Genomic DNA, 21,921 nt, shown 5'->3' with positions numbered 1-21,921 from the left:
ACCTCACCTGCCAGTGCTATTGCTGGGCTCAGCTCAGAAACATCACAATTCAACAGCAAAGGACTGAGCTACTGGGCTGAGCATTTTGTTGATAGTATTTTCAATGGCTTGGTTTCAGTCCAGAATTCAAGTTAGGCTAACAAGAAATTCTGTTTCACACTTCGAGGAAAGACATCTGAATCTAGAAAACAAGACAATAAAATTTTACTTCTACATGCTCTTTAAGGGTGTGAGAGGGYTCTGTTTGGCTTTGCAAAAAGACTCTTGACTGTCTTGAAAACGTTTCATTCAAGCTTCTTAAAAGATTTTTTTGAACATATTTGTGACGAAAAAGAAATCAGTAAGAAAAAAATAGGAGAAATTAAGCTGACTATTGATTTCAACAGAGGGAACCACTTTAAGATCTTTTATAATCTTCCTAAATGTTTATTCATACAGTGTGTTACAGTGGCAACATCCTGCATGACTTAGAAATTTAAACTGGTTAAAGATCCTTTAAGGGACTCCTGGTTATTAACTTTATACAATGTCCCCAAAACAGATGGTGCAGCACCAATAATAATGAAATGATCAGTTAAAGATTACTATTGAATTGTCAGGACATTATATTCTTCTTCAGAGTTAATTTAAAGTGTATTGTTCAAGAGTTTGTCCAATRAAAATTAAAAACATGTCATCTCTATTCCCAAAATGGAAGAGAAAAATCCTGCAAATGCAGCTGTTATTTTAGTACACTCAAGACATACAGAGATCAGATGAAATAGTGTATGAATAGTGCATGAATAGTGTATAGATTATCAATCAAATAATCTTAGTAATTATAAAAATGTGGCTTCCCTATGGTTTCATTTAAATGTACARTCAGGAACATGTTTTTCCTGACTTATTTCCCTTTTCTTTCTCTCTCTTTTTCTCCACTTTAGTGTCTTATCTCTGAAAATGGTGGTGAATATAGAAGGAGAAGAATATTGAAAATTGTTATTTTAATGTAAAAAATTGCATTCTTTTTAGATAATCTTTTCCTAGGAAACTGTTTTCGGTGTGTCACTGGGCAAGCTCCACAGTAAAAGAATTGTCAGACTTGGAGAAGCAGCATTAAGGAAGTCAATATGAGAAAGTATACCTTGATATATGTGCTTATATACAGATCATCTATTTAAATAAAGACTCTATGTCTTGCTCCTGCATACATGATTAAAAAAGTTAAAAGAAACATTCCCATAATATTAAGAAGTCGTTGCCTTCTTCATGGAACATCATAACTGATGAAGCAATTAAATTTGAAACATTTTAAAATACTTTTGGTCGAATGCATTTGTGCTAAATGACTTCATTCTGACAAAGATCTATAGCTACTCGTAAAGACAGTACTCATCTGCACTTCATTTTCAAACAGGCTTTTTCAAGAAATGCTTCGTACTGCAGAGCACAAGATGATGAATATCGCTTAGAAGTTACAACTCCTCTGCAGAGGGTTGACTTGTTCATGGGCCAGTTCAACAGTGTCCTGTTAACTTCCATATCAGTCTTCACCAAAGGGAACCTCACCATCGCTAATCTGGGAACTTCAAAGGGACGCTTCATGCAGGTAAATATTCCTATTACTACAATGACTTCACAGTAAAAAGCATACAGAGTTTAGCAGGATGGTGAAAAGTGAGAAGCATTATTACCCCGGTTTAACAGGGCACAAGAAAATTGAAATTATTAAATAAAATACAGCTTCTGGGATATAAATAAAGTGTCTAATAAAGCATTCAGCATCCTAAGTGTTTACCTGGTGTTTGTGGTTTGGAACAGTGGTTGCAAAGCAAATTCTACCATGATCTCCAGCTGGTTTAGTTCACAGAACAGTTTTGGTCCATRCAAACAAGAGTTCTTTCAAAGAAAACTACACTGAAAGCCCTGTCTTGGATAAACATCAAATATGCTCCAACCCCAGCTGGGGCAGAAAGGACTGAAACAGTGACTGATTATTCAAACAGCTTCAAAAATACACTTTTTATGGTCATTTACTCCAGAGAATCAGATTAAACCTATTCAATGTAAAATGCCAAGACAGTTTACAATGTAGAAGCAGAAACCTCAGCATTAGCTGGTTCTATATACTGATCCACTCCCCTGGCACCAAATTCCTTCTTAGTGTACCCATAGCCTATGACTCACAGCTGTAGAATTGAGATTAGATCCTTCTCCACCTACTTTTAAATTGCTCTGAATGTGTATTAGATTTTCAGGCTCTTGCTCACTCCTATCTCACTCTGTTCTTTTCGATTACAGTCCTTATTGTCCTAAAACGGGTTTTCCATAAAAAAGTGATAAATCACCCTCCTGAGTAGTCTGTCTCCCTCCACTAAGTACATAACTAATCTAGACAGGTAGATTATACTGCATAACTTCTTTGTAGATGACTAATGAAAAAAATATAGTGCATGGAGGCAACAGTCTTTTAAAGTCTTGACAGTCAAAATCAAACACCAGAAGAAAAAGACAAAATACTTTGCATTCACCCATCTTGTTTCAAGCACTGTCATCCTGCAGTAACTTGGTGAGCTTGRCTTTGCCAGCTGCCACAGAGTCCAGCCTGGATGTGCATCTCAGCTTGGATCCTTCTTGCACCCAAGGATCTGTGTTATTTTGATTTGCCAATACTATTCTATCTAGAAAACTTCTTGAAGTATTGGCAGTGTTTTGAGCTTTTTGCTCTGTATGCTACAGAGACTCATCAAAGTATTGTAGTCYCACAACCATCTTTAACAGAAACCTTATGAAAAAAATGTCAGTTGCTGTGCCATTCCAGTTTTCCCATTTCCCATAATCTTCCATTAGAAAATACTTGGGCATGTGTGGCCTTTCATGGAAACAAGGCTTTCCTTTCTTCTCTCCCTTCCCCTCGTTTTCTTGCCACATGCAGTGAGTAGGGTTGTATATTGTCCTCAGTTCATGCATCCTGTCTGGATAAAGGGAATCCCGTACCTCCAGTCTTCTGCAGAGACTGGACACAGAACCAGCTGCATGCTGCAAGTTCTGTAATGCTTCTACAGGCAAGGAGATCAAAGGGATTTGCCACAAAGGACAGATGAAAAAGTAGAGAAAATAATTTTTCTCTTTTGCCCCCAAAAAATAAATTTAACAAAACTTTCAACGACAGCCCTGCCAGTTTTTACCTTAACTTCCCATGGTGACCTTGGTAACTTTAAGCTGCAGTTTGTCTTCTGTGCAGGAAAGCAAGTGCTAAGAGCTACACATTGAGCAGAGGCCCAAACTGCACTCTGTTCCTAAAAGCAGATTCTGATTCACACAGCGAACATGAGCAATTTGTTTAACCTTTCTGAAGAAATTTCCTTATCTACAAAATACAGTTAATAACAGCTACTCTTTTACTCCCAGCATTTCTTCTGGGCTGTCACAAAGCTTTTAGGAAGGTTTGGTAGAAAGCACAAGGGAGCAATATTTTTATTTATAATGTTCTTTAAATTATTCATTCAAATCCTGCACCACACATTTCATTCAGATGTTTGCCCAACTCAAGGAACAATTAAATATTTCCAGAGTACATTTCCCATTCCAGGTTCAGTTACAGATCAAAAGAAAAGGCTATTGTGTAAACTGCACATGGCCATTAGCAGAAATATTCTCATCATTGAATCAGACTGGCTTCAGCTACAGGGGGAAGTSAGCATTGGGCTCATATTGTACTAAATAGGAGCTCTTTCTTTGAGGGCTGGGTGCAACCTGCAGRAGAATGAGCATACTGACTACCTTTAATGATACTACCTCTAAATAAAAGGTTAGTATTTGTTTTGTCTTTAAATGATTTTGGAAGGAATACCAGATCTGTAGGATACAGCAGACACAGATTTTTGCAGGATTTAATGTTCTCTTACTTTCCCCCCCGCCCTTAATAAGTAATCTAGGAAGTGCTTTCAAACATGTTCATTAGTAAATGCCCAACTAAAGCAGATTTGTAGTGTTTCTATGGAAATATAGCTATTAACTGCAATGAGATTTAGATCATTAAAAATTRAGCTACTATATGACCATTACTGAAGTAAAATGGGTTAAAAAATCAGGATAATCTAACAATGGCTTRATTTATCAAAAAGACATCCCCAAAGACTTCCACACATTTTTAGCAAAGAAATGTAATGTTCTGTTTTKTTCAATTCACAAATCTATTGGAACATATTGCAAAGAATCCTCAGCCCTTCCCTTATTATGCATCTCATTTTCACGCAGTCATTTGCACTCATATTTTTAGGTCTTCGTAGAAGCAAATATTGAATCCTCCTGTGCAATCCCCTTGTAACTTGTAGCTATTGAAAGCCGACTCAGACACAGGCATCCTTTCAGAGAAAATTAGTTACCAAATTCTACCTATCAGGGAACCCGTTTTAAAACTGGTTGTATTGTGTTAGTATCTTGAGAATAACATGTTATCATGCCAACTACTTAAAAGCAAAAGAAAAAGAAATTCATGTGTAGGTTTCTAAATTTAGAGAATCAGCTCAGTCCTTCCAGTGCACCCAGTTCATCTTGTATCTTTGAAATACCAAACCTTATCATATTTAGACAATTTAGTTTCTGATATAAATTTCAGTAATAGCAGCCATCCGTGAGATGAAAAGAAGTAGTAGTACAGCACCTCTGTCTCTAACAACACCCTTAATGTCCAAATATTCAACAGCATGGTGAAAGTAAGGAACATTTGAATCACATTTTTGCTGTATTAATTTGGGGTTTCTTTTATTTGTTAAGAAACATTGGTGGGGGAGGTGACGGTACTCTTGAAAAGTAAATGATCTTGTCATCTAAATTGAATTGAAGCTTCAAGCCTGTGCTATGGAAGCCAGTAGGTGCAGCAGCAAGCTGTTGAATCTGAGAGAAATTTATGTGAMGTTTCCATATACCCCCATTTTGCTTACACAGTCAGCAGCCAACCACTTGACTCTGTTATTTTGTCTTTCCTCTTGTCATTTTTCCATCTCCTTTTGCATTTCTTCTGCTCATCACTTTCTACCTTCCTGTGTTTCTCTTGCCTCCACCTCTATTTATACCTCCATCTATTTTTATCTCTTTACAATGTGACTGCAGTGCAGCATTGCTGCAAAATTCAACAGATTTAACATGTACATTTTTCCTTCTGTAGGTGATGGCTATCAGATTCTGGGGGTTTGATGTATTTAGAGATGTATCAYGATTAATAGTTCCTAGCTTTAGAAGTGATTCCCCCAAAGCTTATAGCATTACCCATTAAAACTCTAAATTACCCAACTCAAAACATARCCCACATTTCACTTCTTTTAAAAAGCTTTCTAAAGAACCAGTAATATTCAGAATGCAAAAGCATTGCAGAAATATTTTATCCAACCAAGGAATACTCACCTTTTGCTTTCTGCTTTTAGTTCAATAAAATAGCATTATTCACTTGAACAGCTTTGGAAAGCACTAATACTGGAAAGTAAATACCGCCTCCTTCGTGAAATGTTTATTCTTTTTCAGCCAAAATCTGGAACTAAAATAAAATKAGTCTGGATGGTCCAAATACAGAAGATGCATGTGTTCTTCTAAGGAGGATAATTGAGGCCATTAGGTGAATTCCAGATCTCTCCTGGAAAGTACTGCAGCCCATTCACATACTGAGCGTGTTTTGGCTGCCTCAGAAATGTCAAATCTGTATTTGGCCATGAATAGGTTGGAGTTTGTAGTTTACTAAATATTGTGGAGTTTCTGTTACAAAACAGAGCAGTAATAATTTTTGTAAGACAGCTGACATGCATGAGACAGAAAAGAAAAATGGCTTTACTTCCTTTCTAAGCTGGAGCCTGACAACAAACTTTTTTTTTCCTTCTTTTATTTTTTTTTTCTGAGAAGTTGCAGCTGTTTCGGCCTTTCTTATTGTGCTTGTTTTCAGACTCTGACTGGGAACGCAGGCTGTAACTACAGCTGTTGGGTGCAAAGTGAATCAGGTATTTCACAGTGGTTATTTGATTATTAAACAGCACCCAGTCACACTGCTATAGCTGAGGAATCAGATTTTCAGCTGGTATAAAACRGCCTTACTCTGCTCAAACCAAAGAAGCTACGCTGAGAATACAASTCACAACTGGCAAAGACACATTACCAGCCAGTATTTTGGGAAGTTGTCGTTTGTCCCAAAAACCCCATCCCATGATAAATTGAGATAAAATATATTTTATTTTTCCTTGGTTTGAAGGTGTTTTGGGGTTTTCTATCTGAAGCTTGTTATTACTTCAGAGAGTGTTTTATGAGTGATGATGAAATCAGTTCTTCAGTCASGGGAGATCTTTGTGGTAGCTCTGGGAAGTGTGGGATATGGGAACATCTAACAAGATTTGTTCTTAAAAGTTCACATTTRGTCTGGCATTAACAATGAACAAGAGATCACTGCCCTTGATGTAGCAGARGCTGGACTGCAGCCTGAGATAATGTTTGGGCGCAGAATAGTGCATGTGCCCCTTCTGCTTAAAACTGGCCTTGGTGACGTAGCCCCCCAGCAATGCACAGCTTGCTGGTGACCTTCTTAAGGATGAGGGGTTGAGAGAAGTTTTCACTGTGCATTTTACAGCTACAATGGACAAGCACTCCCTATAGATGCAATTTTGGCAGCAGGGCCACCWCATCCTCCTGGCTATGCCAGTGAAACTCAGTGCACAGTGGGGCAGCAGTAGTGTGGAATGAGGGACCCCACCGTGGGCCCTCTCATCTTCATGGTTCAGTAGGACACCCRTCCTGTGTCTTCTGGAGGCGAGGAAAGGGTGTTCCCATGGGYGTACATGCACCCTGTGGTGGCATCAGCCACATGCTGGCAGCAGTCCTGTTCAATCTGGCTGGACACGAGCCAGCTCTAGCTGAAAAGCCAAGCATTAGCAAAACATGGTAATGCACTGTCGTGTCTGAACAGATTCTGGACAGAAAGTGGCTTTGGGCACAAAAACCAAAGTCTGATGGCACCGATAGGCCTTGCTGGAGTTTTGCACATCAGGCCAACAGGCCACTCACCCTCGTTGGGGGCTCTCCACACTTGTCACCCATGAAACAGTGCAGATTAATAGTAAGCCTTATTCTAGGGAACCATTATATCCCAGTATTTTTAACCAGACCTTTTGCTAAAAAAGGTTGTATAATAAAGGAGTTATAATAAAGGTTCATGGAGAAGAGTTCTGGCAGGGGCTAAGGCGGATAAGGGAGAGGTRTGAGGCATGTAAAAGTACACGGTCATGCCTTTCTCAGTATCCTCCAGCTTCTGGCACTTAGTGGCCCAGAAGTCCCTGAGCTGGAAATTGCACCCATATTTGGCATTTAATAGTCATTTATAGACTCTTCTGCTCAGTTTTGCTTAATTTTTTTAAGATTTATTTTTGTTTTGTCCTCCATGGTATGCTGTAGCATTGAGTTTCATAATTTCATTCCACTGTGAGTGATAACGAACTTTTTTAGGTTTCCTTGACCTGCTGCCTTATAATTTCTTTTGTTGCCTTTGATTCTATCTGATGAGGAATAGGAATGGGGAACTCACAAATCAATGGTTTGGGAAATTCTTACACACTGAACATGAATCTGTTGTCTTTAACATCCAAGCAGACAGAACACTTGATAATCATGCTCATTTCCCAGGAATACTTATGATTAAAAMCAAACACCACCATCAAACTTCAACACAAATCTCATTTCCCCAAAAAGCAAGAACTTAGAATGTGTTGTAGCTGTTTTCATAGACTGCATGCCAGGGAACATAGCGCATGCTACAGAAATCAGTGAAAAAAAAATCACATCTGCTTTTTATTTGTAACTGCATTCAAGGACTGGGAAAATTTGTCCCAGAATTCAGCAAGAGAGCCAAGTCTTCAACATTGCTCTCTTGCAAACAGCAAAGCAGCAGGACCTCACCACTCCAGGAATCAAGACTCAAAACCATGGTGCCTGTCAGCAAAATGAGTTGACACAGAGCAAAGAAATAGAGGGCTTTGCATCTTTCACTGTGCTCAGTCAAATCCAGTTTACACCCTGGTGCACTAGAAGCCATATGTGCCTTTGAATTTGATCTAGTTCCTGTCCCTCTAGACTAATGCAGCTGCAATGAAACTCACCCGGKCAAGTGGCAAGCCATATTTGAAGCAAGTGCAAGGAGGTCAAGAAATATGTGAGCATGGACTGTAAACTCTACTGTGCCTGGAGGAGGAAAGAGTGATGAGATGGCCGTGGAGTCATTGCAAAGGCTGTCCTCAGTGCCCACTGCTRTCCTGTCTCAGTGGCCCAGCAATTCATCTGTCTTTGCAATGCTGGCAGTCTGACCTATGTAAGGCTAAATGCAAACTGTGAACACGTGCATTTGTAGGAGTGTGAATAGCTGCAATCCTTCCATCTTCCATTTTAAGGCCAACAGAAAACTGTGGCAAACTCTTGATAAGTAGCGTTTTCATATCTAAAGCTCAACTTCTGACATTTATGACAGCAGTTTTTTCTGTGGTAAAGAATGTATCTTGATTCTCCCAGGGGAAAAAAAGTATCAAACACTGCATAATGCAAAATCCATATAGACAAATTAAAATTAACACCTGGTGCCGAATAACTGTTTTGAGAGCACATATGTTTTAATATTCAGTTTGAGTAGAAAAGCTTACACCCTTCAGAAGAGATCCATTATATTCTTCATGGATTAGAATGATATACAGCATTTAGAGAGCTACATATGTGCCCTTTGCAATGCTATGCTGCATATCCCAGGGCATTTGAGGCGTTGCACAATAAAGTTAACCCTGAGCCTATCTGTGCTGGATAATGGCATACACCTGCCAGACATCTAGGGAAAAAAATAACAATATGATACTTAGATTGGATTTCTTTTAGAAGGCCTCTCATTTTTGCAGAAGATATTTCAACATGTAGACAGGAACATTTGTAATTCAATCCTGCTGACTAGCAGAACTGAGCATCAGAATAAAAGAAGCTGTTGCATGCTGTTTTTCCACTCACGTTATTRCAGTCTTAATTTGCCATATTATGCACAGACAAACCTAGACTCCAGWCTTCATATTTAACATTAATGTTAGMTGATGGCAATGAAAGAATATTTGAATCAATAATTTTATTGTTCATGGACCTAAGTCATCGATGACTTCCAATGTAAAGAATATGTTCATAGTCATTAACTGATTATTGGCTGTTATCTTCATGGCAGTAGTTTGAGATATGCTGAAAGAAAATGGTTTGTTTTTCTCTAAATAGAGAGGCATAAATACTGGGTTTGCTTTGAGAAGGATGTCTGGTGTCGTAGTTACTGATATTGAATGTGATTCTCAAAAGATTTCTTTCTAAAGACAGAGGCACAGGGGTTTAAATGAAGGGTCTGTCTGGTTCAGTGCCCTGTCTCCTGTGGTATTGACAAGGGGATGCCTAGAGACCCTGGCATACCTGCTGCTTCAAGTCTCCGACTGTTCTACTTTCTGGGGATTTCCTGAGCTATTGATTTTTTTGTCTATTTAGCTCTTTCCATGTACCTGTGGAGTTTCCCTTTCAATGTGCATTTCTCTTGCATTCACGTCCTTTGGCAAGGAGTCCCGTAGGTCACCACATATTGCTAGGATGTCATGTTCTTTCGTCTACCTTGAACCCAAGTCTGACTTTTGATTTTTGGTCGTCTTTGGAATTTGTAATGGAATAAAATCATAAATAGAATAATGGAATCATTTAGGATTGAGAAGACCTCCAGTATCATTGAGTCCAACCTTTAACCTAACACTGCCAAGTTCAYGACTAAACAATGTTCTTAAGTGCCACTTCTACACGTCTTTTAGACACATCCAGGGATGTGACTCAACCACTTCCCTGGGCAGCCTTTTCCAATGCTTGAAAGCCCTTTTGGTKAAGAAATGTTCCCTAACACATAATCTAAACCTCCCCTGATGTAATTTGAGGCCATTTCTTGTCCTATCATTTGTTATTTGGGAGAAGAGACCAGCCCAGCTGGCTACAACCCCCTTCCTGGTAATTGTAGAAGAGAGTATATAGTTGGTCTCTACCCACTCATGATTTTCTATTCCTTTTTCATAGAGATTCCACAMGTACTGTACTCAGTTATTGATAATTACAACCTTTTGATCACCTTTATTACCTTTCTCTAAACTTTTTACCTTTTTAACATACTCTTTTTGTCAGGAGGCAACCAGAATTGCACAGAGATTTCAAGTTTCAGGCAAGCCATGAACTTATATGACATCAGAGTGTTTTCTGATTTGTTCTCTAATCCTTTCCTAATAATTGCTGAGTTTTTATTAGGTTGGTTTTGGCTGCTGCTAAGCAGTTGGATAGCTATCTATCATACACTGCTTTAAATTAATTTTCTTTGTTGTGTTTCACCTGCTATTTTATTGCCCTGACATGCTGTCTTGTAAAGTCCTTCTGCCATCATTCATAATCTGTTCTCATCTTAACCACCTGAATACCTTCAGATCATCAGAAAACTTTATCTCTGGGACTGCTCAACCACTTTTCTGACTCATTTACGTGTGTTTCCAACAATATGGATCCCAGCACCGATGCCTTGTGGAACAGCTYTCATGACTTCTTACTATTGCAGTCACTGACCGTTTACTGCTAATGTCTGCCTGTTCTCCTTTAGTTTATTATCTGTGCAAGATAATAAACTTCCTTCCCTCTCTCCTAACTGCTTGAGTGCAAGCATGTAAATAAGCTTTCATTTCTCTTGTGCTCTGGATAAATTCTTGGTTAATAAATTAATTATTTAAAGAAAAATTTAAAGAAAACAAAAAAAAAAAGAAATACACAACATCCAACATACCCCTGAAAAAAAAGACAAGCCCAAAACCCCCCAGGATTTTATAGTCTTTGCACAGGGAATTCCTTCTGTAGTATTGAACCATTTTCATGGTGGTAGTCCCTGCATGTTGGTGTGTCCATGGCAGATTAAATTTACGCTGCATGCATACCAGCTCAGTCCCAAGCCATAAAAATGAGAGCTTTATGAGAACGACACTGGAGTCCTAAGTAGCCTCTTCTTCCTGCTGTAGAAGCTGTCTTCAAATTGCTTTTTTTYCCAGGATTATGTCGGATAAGGGTAAGATAGAATTTCAAGGACTGGTTGATGTGTGCAAAAATCACACAGTTGTGTAGACGAAAAAGAAYATTTTTTCATCTAGCATCTAGTTATACCAGCACTGTAGGCTGGTAGGTTAGTTCTAAGCAAAATCCAAACTTCTGTTCTATGGGTTAGGAAGTGTAATCTGAGCTCCCTGTATGTCATGAGGTCAAAGTCTAGTCACTTGGGCTTTGAGCAGGTGATTTGACTATCAGCCTCAGTAAAATAAAGGTCGGTCACTGTTTTAAGTACCAAGAAATTTTTCCAAGATTGTAGAGATGGAATCGAAATTTTCATGTATTGCTGCGAGGTTGGAAGGCAGATGTGTTTAAAGGGTTAACCCTGTGGCTCAATCAGAAAGAATGCTTGGCAATAAGAGGAAGCCTGGATTAATGATGGAAAAGAATTCTTAGCATTTTATAGCAGTGGGTATTCGAGATGAGACACGGCTAATGATCAACTAAAAAGGTATTTGCAGCTGTGGTGTTACCTCTCCCCATAATGCCAACATTAATCAAGCTTTTTCATGCAGCTTTCCAGTCCATTCTATTTTTCATTGTCCTGAATAGAAAAACAGATCTCATGCCCTATTACACTGAGTCAGAGACCATACTTCTGTGTCACCAAAAATGATCATAMCTTATTGATTTCTAAAAGCTGCACTTTCTGTGCTGTGAAATAAATCCATAGCGAAGTCTGTAACAAAGCCAGTTGCTTTTTTTAAMAAAACCCTCTTGCAACCCCAAACTATAAATACCTCTGGATGTGAAGCAGTTATCAGCATGAATTAACTTCTCATATATTTTATTTGAGTCTTGAATTACAACAAAACATCAGCTATAATTACAGCATCTCTAAGTCTGGTTTTGGAGTCAGCCATCTTGTTGAAAGACCTTGGCAGTGYGAAAAGCCAGTGAAATCGTGTAAGTCAATGTCCTGGCTGTTCTGATTCTGCCTTTGGAGTCCGAAGAAAAGCTTCATTATAGTAAAAAATGAAACATTTGACATACAAGTTATTTCCAGAATGGCTTCAATCTTTTTAAATAATGAACCCCATTGAATCCTAACTTCTCAGCAAATGTTGATTATCTAAATTCCTTAAGTAAACTACACGTGATACAGCTTTTGAAACATGAACATGATCTTCCCTCATGTAAACAATCCTTTGCCTTTGTTGCCTGATGCTATCGCATTTGGGCGCACATCCTTCTGGATTGCAGGCCCAAGCCTATAAAATCTTGCTATCAAATATCCACCCCGATCTGCAGATGCTTTATGCCTCTGCTTAACAGCCATGACTCATCCYGCTAAAGTCAACAAAGTTACAGTAGTAAAGTTAGGCGTGCGTTTGCAGCAAAAGGCCCAGATTCTCAGAAGTATTTAGGTAACTCAAGATGCAGAGAGATGAGTAGTGGGGGAATTTCATACTGGTGTGACTAATCTCCCYAAGATCTCCTAAAATCAAGAGAAAGAGGGAGAGAGGGAAGGCTTTTGCAAAGGGGCTTGAGGACAACTAAATTAGGCTTCTGTTTTGGAGCATCTTCTAAAGGAGCCTCCAGCATTCCMTGTAATTTAAGAAATGTGAATGCTCGGTCCTGGACATTCGGCTCACAGAAATTCAGCAGGAGGCAGAGCTCAGGGTGCCCAGGCAAATCTTGTGARGAGCTTGTCAGAAAAGCAGCCATCTCAGCAGCTCTGGAGTGGAGCTGTGTGTGCCTGTGGCTCCGAGGGGCTGCCCGCAGCAGTGACCTGCAGTGCCTGACATAGCTCTGCACTCCAATTGCCCCACGTGCAGCAAGAACAGAGACTGTTGACATGGGGTGAAGTTTGCTTTTCAAACTGAAGGACCAAAATGAAAATAAAAGGAAATGTTTTTGACTTCTGAAGACCTGGAGTTTTAAGATTCTTTTAAATAGACATTGTAGATAAAATTCTTCATTTGTAAATGCATAGGACTGATTAAATGACCTATCTTCAGTTTTTATGGTTATTTATAAATACCTGAAATTAAAGGACTAGGAAACATGCAGCGACTCCTGTATATTTTAATAAATGTGGTGTATTTTGAGGATCCTCCAACAGCCATGATTTTGCTGTGTTAWATAAAGTAGATTTTATAGCACTTTAATCAGATTATGATGGAACATTATGCAAAATATTATGCAATGTAATGCAAAGTAATTAATGCAAGCAGAGAACATGAGACAGCTGAGCAGCATGCATTTGTGTTACGTACTGCCTGCTGATTTTCAAAATTTCTTTCTTTCTTAGATAGTGGTTTCCCGTTCAGAACCCACAGCTCCACATGTCAGCTTTCAGCTGGACTCCCACCCCATCTCTCCCCAAGTTGTTGTCAAGAATTCATTAGCAGATGATGGCTATACCCTGATAGTGACTGGGAAGAAGGTGAGTGGTTCACAATCTAATCCTTTTGTGCACTTTGTAAACCTGCTTTCAGCACAGCAACTTTCAGTGAGAGCAGCTGTTTGCACTGCTGCTTTATGCACTGCATCCTCATCGCCTTSCCATTCCCTAGAGAGCACTGGGGCTGCAAGTTCCCTCCAAGATATATTTTTTCCCCTACTAAACTGACATCCTAATATTGAGAAATATTTAAATAACATAAGAGCTTGTGATATAAACCAACAAAAGCCAGGAAATGCAAATTTTAAGGCTGAGACCATGTCCCTAATTCAAGTGCTTACAAAGACAAAACACACAATGGCTTAAGAAAAGAATGGTGCTCAGTTTCCTGGCTTTCGTTGGTTTGTGTCATAGCATTGTAACTTTTTAAGGAGGGTTGTGTGTGCAAGAGTTACATGGGTGTCTTTAAAACTGGAAGTCAGTAAGGCTTGAAAATTACTTCAGCATGTAGTTTACAAAGAGTTAATAAAATATGAAGAGCTATCATAAATATGCTATTGTCATAAGTAGATATACATTGAAGAATAAGTTTAAAACATCAGCAGATAATATTACAGATACTCCTAAACCATCATCGTAAGCAATAATTTGACTCCTTGAGTTCTATAAGAACTTGAAGAAATAYATCAGCCATTAGTAAAGATTGTTATTAATCATTTACTAGACATGTATGAGATATTTATAAGAGCGATCTTCAGAAAATGTCCAAAATAARTTTAAGGAAGGAACGGAAGTATAAAGAAGTATGAGGCACTTACGCAGTAATATAATTATGCATTGATTTCAGTATCATGACCAAAAATAATTCTTACATGTTTAGAGCGACATTTCATAACTACCCTGATATTTTAAGTAACATAAATCCTAACTTATATTTTAGGTACAGTATATGGGGTTTTTTTTGATGATAGGTGTTAAAAACCAAGYACATGAGCAGTCACATGCTGTAAGTGTGCCACAGATATTAACACAGCCTCACCAAAGTTGAAATAGCCATCATGCCGATGTTAACAAAGGTATAAACTAAGGCATACTGAGATACACTGTTTTTCTTCCAAGAAGCAGTGCAGACCTGGGAGGAGCACGCTGCTGTTTTCTTTCTCCATCAGCAAAAACGCTATCTCGCTGTAAACACCAGATGCTGGTAGTAACTGTATATAACATTAAGATGCCTTTAGGGTTTCTCCCTAGCGAATTTAAAATCATGTCAGTTAAATTACTTATAAGATYCTATAATTACTGAGCTAAAGAGAAGTCGAACTGTGGCTCGCACATCTGAAATCTGAGTAGCACTGCCACRCTATGCATAAATAGAGCCTCTCCTTGCACTTAGTGCATGTATTAAAAGGATGTGTGCATCGTGTCTCTCCACCCACAGATAACCAAGATCCCTCTGAAGGGGCCAGGCTGCCGTCACTTCAGGTCCTGCAGCCAGTGCCTGCTGGCACCAGCCTTCATGCAGTGTGGCTGGTGCARCCAGCAGTGCCTCAGGGCTYCCGAGTGCCCCAGCAGCACCTGGACCCAGGACACCTGCTTGCCTCGGGTTTATGAGGTAAAATGGAGCATTTCTCACATTTATCTCTTGAAGGATGAACAGTCTGCATTCTGTAAACATTCTCTGTTTATGTAATCATGGTAAATTGTCAGCTTTCCTCAACTTTCCCTCATGATGTCCTTGATCAATCCTTGACTGGATGCACATGGTCTCCCTGTGGGCTGAGATGCTCATGGGTGGACAGGTTTGTCTGATCATCCTGACCAGTCTCTGGAGAGCCCTGCCCCTACAAAGCACTTCTGGTGGGAAAACAAGATGGGTCTGAGCCAGCCTGGCAGGGGTCTGACAGGAAAGCCAGTCACAGAAAGGAGCAGCCCTCCTCTCAGACTCCTCCCAGAAGAAAAAGTAGAGGAAGGACTTCGTGCCTACAGCTGCCACAGCTGGACCCAGCACAGGAGATCTCTGGCTCCCACTCTTCACTCATTCCTATGCCAGCTTCAGTGCTGGAGGAAAGCCTTGTTTTTGTGAGAAAAATTCCCTCTCTCCCCGCCCAAAGCTCCTGGGGGAGTTGTTTTTCCATAATGTCTCTCCCTGGCTCCTTGTTCCATTGGTTCCACCCAGCACCAACGAGGGAGCAGCATGTAGCTGCACCCCCTCATTCCCTGCCCAGGATCAGACAAAGCCCATCCAGGGTGTGCAGGAACAAAAAGGAACAGATGAGCAGAGAGCTGCACTGGCACGTTCCAGTTTGAATTTCGCTATGGTTAATGCAGGATTTGTACCGCACGGGGAACTAAATCTTCCCATGTGAAGTGTGACGTGACTGTGAAGGCAGAGGTTTGTAGGGCACTCGATGGACTAGAGGGAAGAAAATCTGAGAGAAGGAAATCTGAGGGAAGAAAATCTGAAGGAAGGACAAGCATAAAGCTTTCTGGTAGCGTTTATACCCATTTTCTTATGCTTACGCATTTTAACTACATCGTGTAGTTAAAAATACAATTTCCTTTATTGGAATACAGCTTATAAACAGAGATGAAAGTATGATATGCTAAACTGTTGGAGAGAAAGGGAGCAAAAAAGGGGGGTTTAAATAAATAATGCATTTCTTTCAGCCAGGCATATGATTTCATGTACAACAATTTTTTTAAGCTTTAAAGTTTTAGGCTAAACTGCTATTAAAGTAGAAAGGAATCTAGAAATACATGTTTACAGGGCTGTTTTTTTCCAAGATTGGTTCACCTCTCAGATACAAAATTCAGGATTAACAGAGGCAAAATTCAGTGAAAAAAACAATGAAGAGTTATACAGGAATGAAACCCAAAATGGATGGAAAATGGAAGGGGGGGGGGGGGTTGCCTTGGTTTCTGTTGCCATTTACTTTTGGGCAGAGGAAATGCACAAAAATTGCTAATGCAGAATGTGAATAGTTTGCTTTTTCTTTATACAAAAGCACATTTATTTCAAAAAGGTTTTATTAGATAATGAAATAATCCTTTTCGTCCTTAGCTTGTATGGGAGTATGAATCATCAATTCAAAGATATACACTGAGCTCTTATACATTTTTCTATACCTCTGCAGGCTCAAGGTACTCACCTATCCTGCACAGCATGTTTCATCTTTTCTAGAGCTCAAGCACAAGTGGAATCCCTTAATGTTTTTTGCTTTGCAAAACTTTCCAGCTGCGGCTGTGGATTTCCATAGCTCAAAAAAAAAGATTTCTCAGGCTCTGAACTGCTTAGTTTCTGATTTTCTGAGGTGCTGAGCCCAKGTAGCCCTCTTTAATTTCAATTTTGAATGTGTGCACTCAGCAGTTTTAAGAGCCAAGAACCTGTGCAGGTGCTTAGATCAAGAGATGCACTCCCCGCATCCACCTCTGCTGTCCCTGGGAAGTTGCTGGGAGGACTCATCCAGGGAGCTCACCTTGGACATGGGGAGCGGGAGCAGTCCTGAGGCTGTCTGGGCTCTCTTCTTCCCCACGTGGCTCAGTCCTGCCTGCCTTGCATGAGCCCAGTCTACCCCTGTAATAAATATGGATCTGTGACACTGATGGATCTTAAAGTCAATCTCAAATTACAGCATGCCCATGTTGGTAGAAGTTGCTTCTAGAAGGGCTGTAAGGAAAAAAATGCAGCTGGGTACTTAAATCCCTTTGGATTGCTAGCTGTTAAGACAAATTTCATGCTCTACTGGACCATGACATTTAACATGATTACTGAAAAAAATATAAAAAAGATTATTCATCATCTTCTGATCTGTCTTTAAACCCATATGCATAAAATGTAAGAAACAAGCTAGTTTTGTTCCTAACAAACAGAGGATGACCTGCTTTGCATAGTATCTGAAATTCAGTCCAAACCTCTCCCTAATATTTTGCAGCTTTCAGAGGGACAGATTGCTTGAGATATGTCATATGATCTCTTTAACCTGAGGGGAACAGATTGCTCTCTGAGGGTCTGCTTCAGTGGATGTCAGCTAAGTCTTCAACAAAGTTTTCCCAGGTTATTACACCGAGTGGTGCACAATGGGAAAAGAAAAAAAATTTTTTTTCTCTGAGGAGAGATGGCCAAGGAGAAGCGCAGTGTTTTCCTGTAAAGTCCTGCAGATTCTTTGTCTCTTTTCCCTGCTTTAAGCACTTTCCCTTGGAGCTCTGGGTTGGAGAGGAGCACTCAGCTCTGCCCAGACATCCCCTTGCTCCAGACAGTGCAGTAGGGCAGGCACAGGGACACGTCCCCTCCACAGCCCAGCTCCCAGTCTGCTCCCAGCCAGYGCCTCTGCCAACAATGAGGTGTTTCACCAGGACAAACAGCTCCAGAGGGAAGCCAGGGGACTCGAGGGAGTCTCCTCGGAGTTCACTCAGTGCTGGAACAAATTGCAGGCATCTGCATGTGGCGTTCAGGTCAYGCTAAAAGGTGAAGGGTGTAAAAGAAGAAATGAATTGGTCTCTTTTCTGATTCTTTGTTGTGGTTAAAAATCTGACATGTTTTGTTGTTGTTTTTAAAGTGAGTCATTTTAGCTGGCTTTTGTATTAGGCGTATCAAGAACATCAGGCCTTCTGCTGCCTGTTTAGGTTGGAGTCTTTGCTGGAAATTTCACATGTGATCTGTACGTGTTCTTGTCTCTGCATTAAAATAAATGGGCTATTGAAACTTTAATAAATAGGTACTTTCTTCCAAAAAATTATTAAGTATATAAGTGGATATTGGCTGTCAGTATAAATAAAAGGGTAGCACAATGCTTTAAATTTTTCCAAAAAGAAAAAGTTAACTTTTTCCCTTAACCAAAAGTGCAGAGAAAAGCAGAATGACAGACCTTGCAGCAGGACTTGCTCCATGTTATCAGTGGAGGTAGCACAATRTTTTTTTGAATCCTGCATTTCATAGTGTTTATAACTGGTTTGCATTTTGATTATTTTCTGTTACTACCAGTGCAATGTAAGTACCCAGAAAAGGCCTATGTATACCTCAGTTCAAAGACCAGGAGGGTCACTGTCCATCCCTGTCAACTCTCCTAAGAGACATTTGACTTTCAGATGTTTCATCATACAGAACAAATGGAACAAAATTAAATCTTGAATAAGAACACTCTGGGGGAATTTCTGCAGAACTTTAAAACAAAAGTTTGTTTTGTTTTTTTTTTGTTTGCTATCTACCTAGAGGTCTTGCCTCCTAATTTTGTTGGCACAATGTAGTAAATACTTACTATCCCCYAATTAAGGTACACAGGTTGCTATCACAAGTCTCTTTTGACAAGTCCACTAAAAACCCAGTTCAGTACCTTCAGTTTTTATTCCATGCAGCTTTGTGCAGCTGCTATTTTGCTAATTTATGGATTACATTTCAAACTCTTCAAATGCCACATGTCAATGTATTATTGTACTAAACATCAGGACATCCTGCACCGCCACAGAGCAATTTCAGTTTCTGCTAGGGTTTTGTTATTTCCAAAATAGATAGTGTGCTGAGATATTGAGCAGAGTGGAAAACTAGAATCTGAAGTCAAATCCAGATTTTGAAGAAAGATCCCAAAGGAATAAGGAAAAGTCAAACTTGGGAATAGCACAGACTCTGTGGGCACAGTTCGTCTCCAAGCTCTTAGCTGCAGTGTTGTGTGTCAGGGGGCTCTGTGAGTTTCATTTCTTTTTTATGGATTTGTGCAAAAGTACTGTTCCTGCATAGGTTCCCTCTTCTTTGCTCATTGAGAGCTGATTCGAAGCTTTTTAAAACAGGAAAGATACCTCCTGGCTTCAGTGCATTTTAGATCAGACCCTTTGTCTGGTTTCTAATGAGGGCAGTAAATTTCCCTATATATAGTATATGGTATAATTCTTTTGAAGTATTCTTCAGCTGCCTTTCTATCTACAATAGTTCATTTGTGAGAGTCTTGAAGTATAGCTACAAGAGAGTTGAAAAGAAATGTGCTGTCTTACTGGATTTCCAGATGAAATAATAGCCAAGTATCACTCAAACACTTTCCTTTCAGCTTGAAAATTAAGTCGGGTCCTTTGAAGGACACAGCTGTATTGCATTTTAGGGGCAAAATTATGATCACTAAAGCATTAAATTTAAGATTCTTAGGCACTATGATCACAAGTATAATTCAATCTTTCATTCCTTTCATTCTTTCTTGTTTGTTTAGTGGTACTGGTTTGTTTGCAAAATTATGCAGTGTTGTTAAAAGTCCTCATAATCCCTGAACTAATGTCTTTTCTTTTTGGTTGACTTTTTGGTGGGTTTGGGGTTTTTTTTTTACTGACAGTACTGACCAGTACTTTTACTGAGTTTTGTGAGATTTCTATAGTGTTCCTATGTTTTTCCCACCATTGTTATATTTTACGGGACAATTTACAATATACACACACACCAAAAAAAAAAAGTATTTCCTTTGTAGATTGTCTCTGTGTTTCTGAGGGGCAGTTTATTTTTAACTTGGAATTAGAGGTGACCAAAAGTAAAGCATTTAAGGAAAGAATAGCAGAAGTCGTGTTAACTTTATCGCAGTCAACGCGATATTGGATTATGGTGTCTTTGAAGCTACTTCACTCTGAACCCAACTTCCATCAAGCTGACAAAAAACGGTCATTTGGGGGCTCTTTTGTGTTCAGCATTCAGCTTCTAACAAAATAAGTATATTGTGTGTTTAACTYGCCAGAAATAAGATGTGAAAGACAAGAACGGCAGGATTTAAAAGACTATTACAATGCACAGCTTGTTCAGTGCCCCTAAACATTATCTTTCAAAGCTTTCTAGTACAGGTTTTGTTATTTATTGCTACTGTCATAGAAAGCTCATAATGCGACAAATGGAAGGTGAAGAACAATTAAGATGAATGCTAGGACATAGTCTACCAAAAGAAATGCTTTTCTAAAATTATTCCTTTGCACATTCTTTAGCTCCCATGTGAAGTTCAAGAAAACCTGATTCAACTAACACAATGTTTTTTTTTTAACAGGTTCTCCCGAGCAGCGCTCCCATAGAAGGTGGGACAAAACTGACACTGTGTGGATGGGACTTTGGATTCAGCAAAAATAATAGATTTGAATTAAAAAATACAGTAGTCCATGTTGGAGGACAAATTTGTCCTCTGGAAGCAAAATCTAGCAACAAAAACAGGTAAAAAGCCTAAAATAATAATTTCCTTTTATACAGATGTTCTTTTTGTGGTATGGATTTTTTTTGCAAATGCAAACACTCAGCCTCTAAGTATCATCTCTGATTCTGAAATTTCAAACTGGAAAAAAATCATATGGTTTGATAAACTCCCCAAGAAAGACAATGCTCAAAATGGAGATCAAATAAAATTAGTTTATGCAAATAGCTCCTGCAGCAGTATTTTTCTGATTGTCTGTGAAATGCTGTTCAGCATCTGTGAAAGCTGGCAAGAATAAATCTATTCAAAGGTTTGAAAAGGGGGCAGGTTCCTTTGGCCAGGATCCTGCTGGGCTGAGTTATGTCACCTCTGTCTTCCTGATCTGTGAAGCTGCTGGAGAGAAGTGTGAGAAAATGCAGGTGTTTCATTGTCCAGAGGATTATGACCCTCAGCTTCACCTCTCCTCCTCCTCAGAAATAAGTATTTGAGACACTGGGATAATGGCTTCAGTTTAAGACAGAGGTTACTGTGGTAGTTATCTTGGAGAAAGATGAAGTTAATGAGCATCCTCTCTCTACCACCAAAGCAATGTGCAAATCATGGCACAGCTTTCACAGCAGTGAGTGTGAGTGTGAGTGAGCACTGTCCTAACCACTGCTCTGAACAGTCCTAATGGAAACAATATGATTTCTGGAGACTAGATTATATATGAGACTGTGAGAAAGTAATATAATACATTGACACATGCTGCAACACAAGAGTTCAAGTTTTTTTTTGGTAATACTTAATTTTTTACAACTAATTTGCATATATCATGCATTTTTTTTAATCCTATCGTCTGCCAGTATTTGGTACTAAACGATTTTTTTAAAAAAAAAACTCAGCCATTGAATAGAAGGTATTTGTTTGTTCTATCATCCTTCTTGTTTTTCTGAAAAGTATTTGAAATTCTAAAATTATTTTCTGTGGCTAGGCGTCATAAAGGCCACAGAGTTTGTATTTAGTTTTAAAGAAGAGGGACACAGTTCTTTTAGTTGTTATTTCTGAAATGTCTGTGATATGCATAGATGGATGATCTGTTTTGTATGGATCCTCCAATATTATAAGTTAGATGTGGTTCTATTTTAATATGAAAAAAATCAAGCAGAAAAAGAATGTAATCCTATTTTTTCCTTGTTTTCTAAAGGCTGGAATGCACAGTTCCTGCTGCAAAAAGTCCAGGTTTTAATATATCCAGTAGTGTTTCTGTTGGACATGGCAAAACACTGTTCAATACATTTTCATATGTGGTAAGCA

The 21,921-nt window shown here is 39.1% G+C and overlaps 1 protein-coding gene across 2 annotated transcripts in view; it reads left to right on the top strand.

Moving 5' to 3' along the window:
• MET (MET proto-oncogene, receptor tyrosine kinase) overlaps nucleotides 1-21,921 on the top strand; it is an 86,455-nt gene that overhangs the window by 31,330 nt on the left and 33,204 nt on the right. For both annotated transcript variants that reach the window (XM_057390483.1, XM_057390484.1), the window contains exons 3-7: nucleotides 1,397-1,588; nucleotides 13,391-13,525; nucleotides 14,922-15,095; nucleotides 20,488-20,648; nucleotides 21,812-21,914. In XM_057390483.1, the coding sequence (XP_057246466.1) occupies nucleotides 1,397-1,588; nucleotides 13,391-13,525; nucleotides 14,922-15,095; nucleotides 20,488-20,648; nucleotides 21,812-21,914 (765 nt within the window). The remainder of the gene's footprint in view (nucleotides 1-1,396; nucleotides 1,589-13,390; nucleotides 13,526-14,921; nucleotides 15,096-20,487; nucleotides 20,649-21,811; nucleotides 21,915-21,921) is intronic.

The sequence above is a fragment of the Malurus melanocephalus genome, unplaced genomic scaffold, assembly GCF_030028575.1.
Source record: "Malurus melanocephalus ecotype Western Australia unplaced genomic scaffold, MMel_1.1 scaffold_27, whole genome shotgun sequence".
Classification (NCBI taxonomy): Eukaryota; Metazoa; Chordata; class Aves; order Passeriformes; family Maluridae; genus Malurus; species Malurus melanocephalus.
This window is presented reverse-complemented; position numbering and strand designations above follow the sequence as displayed.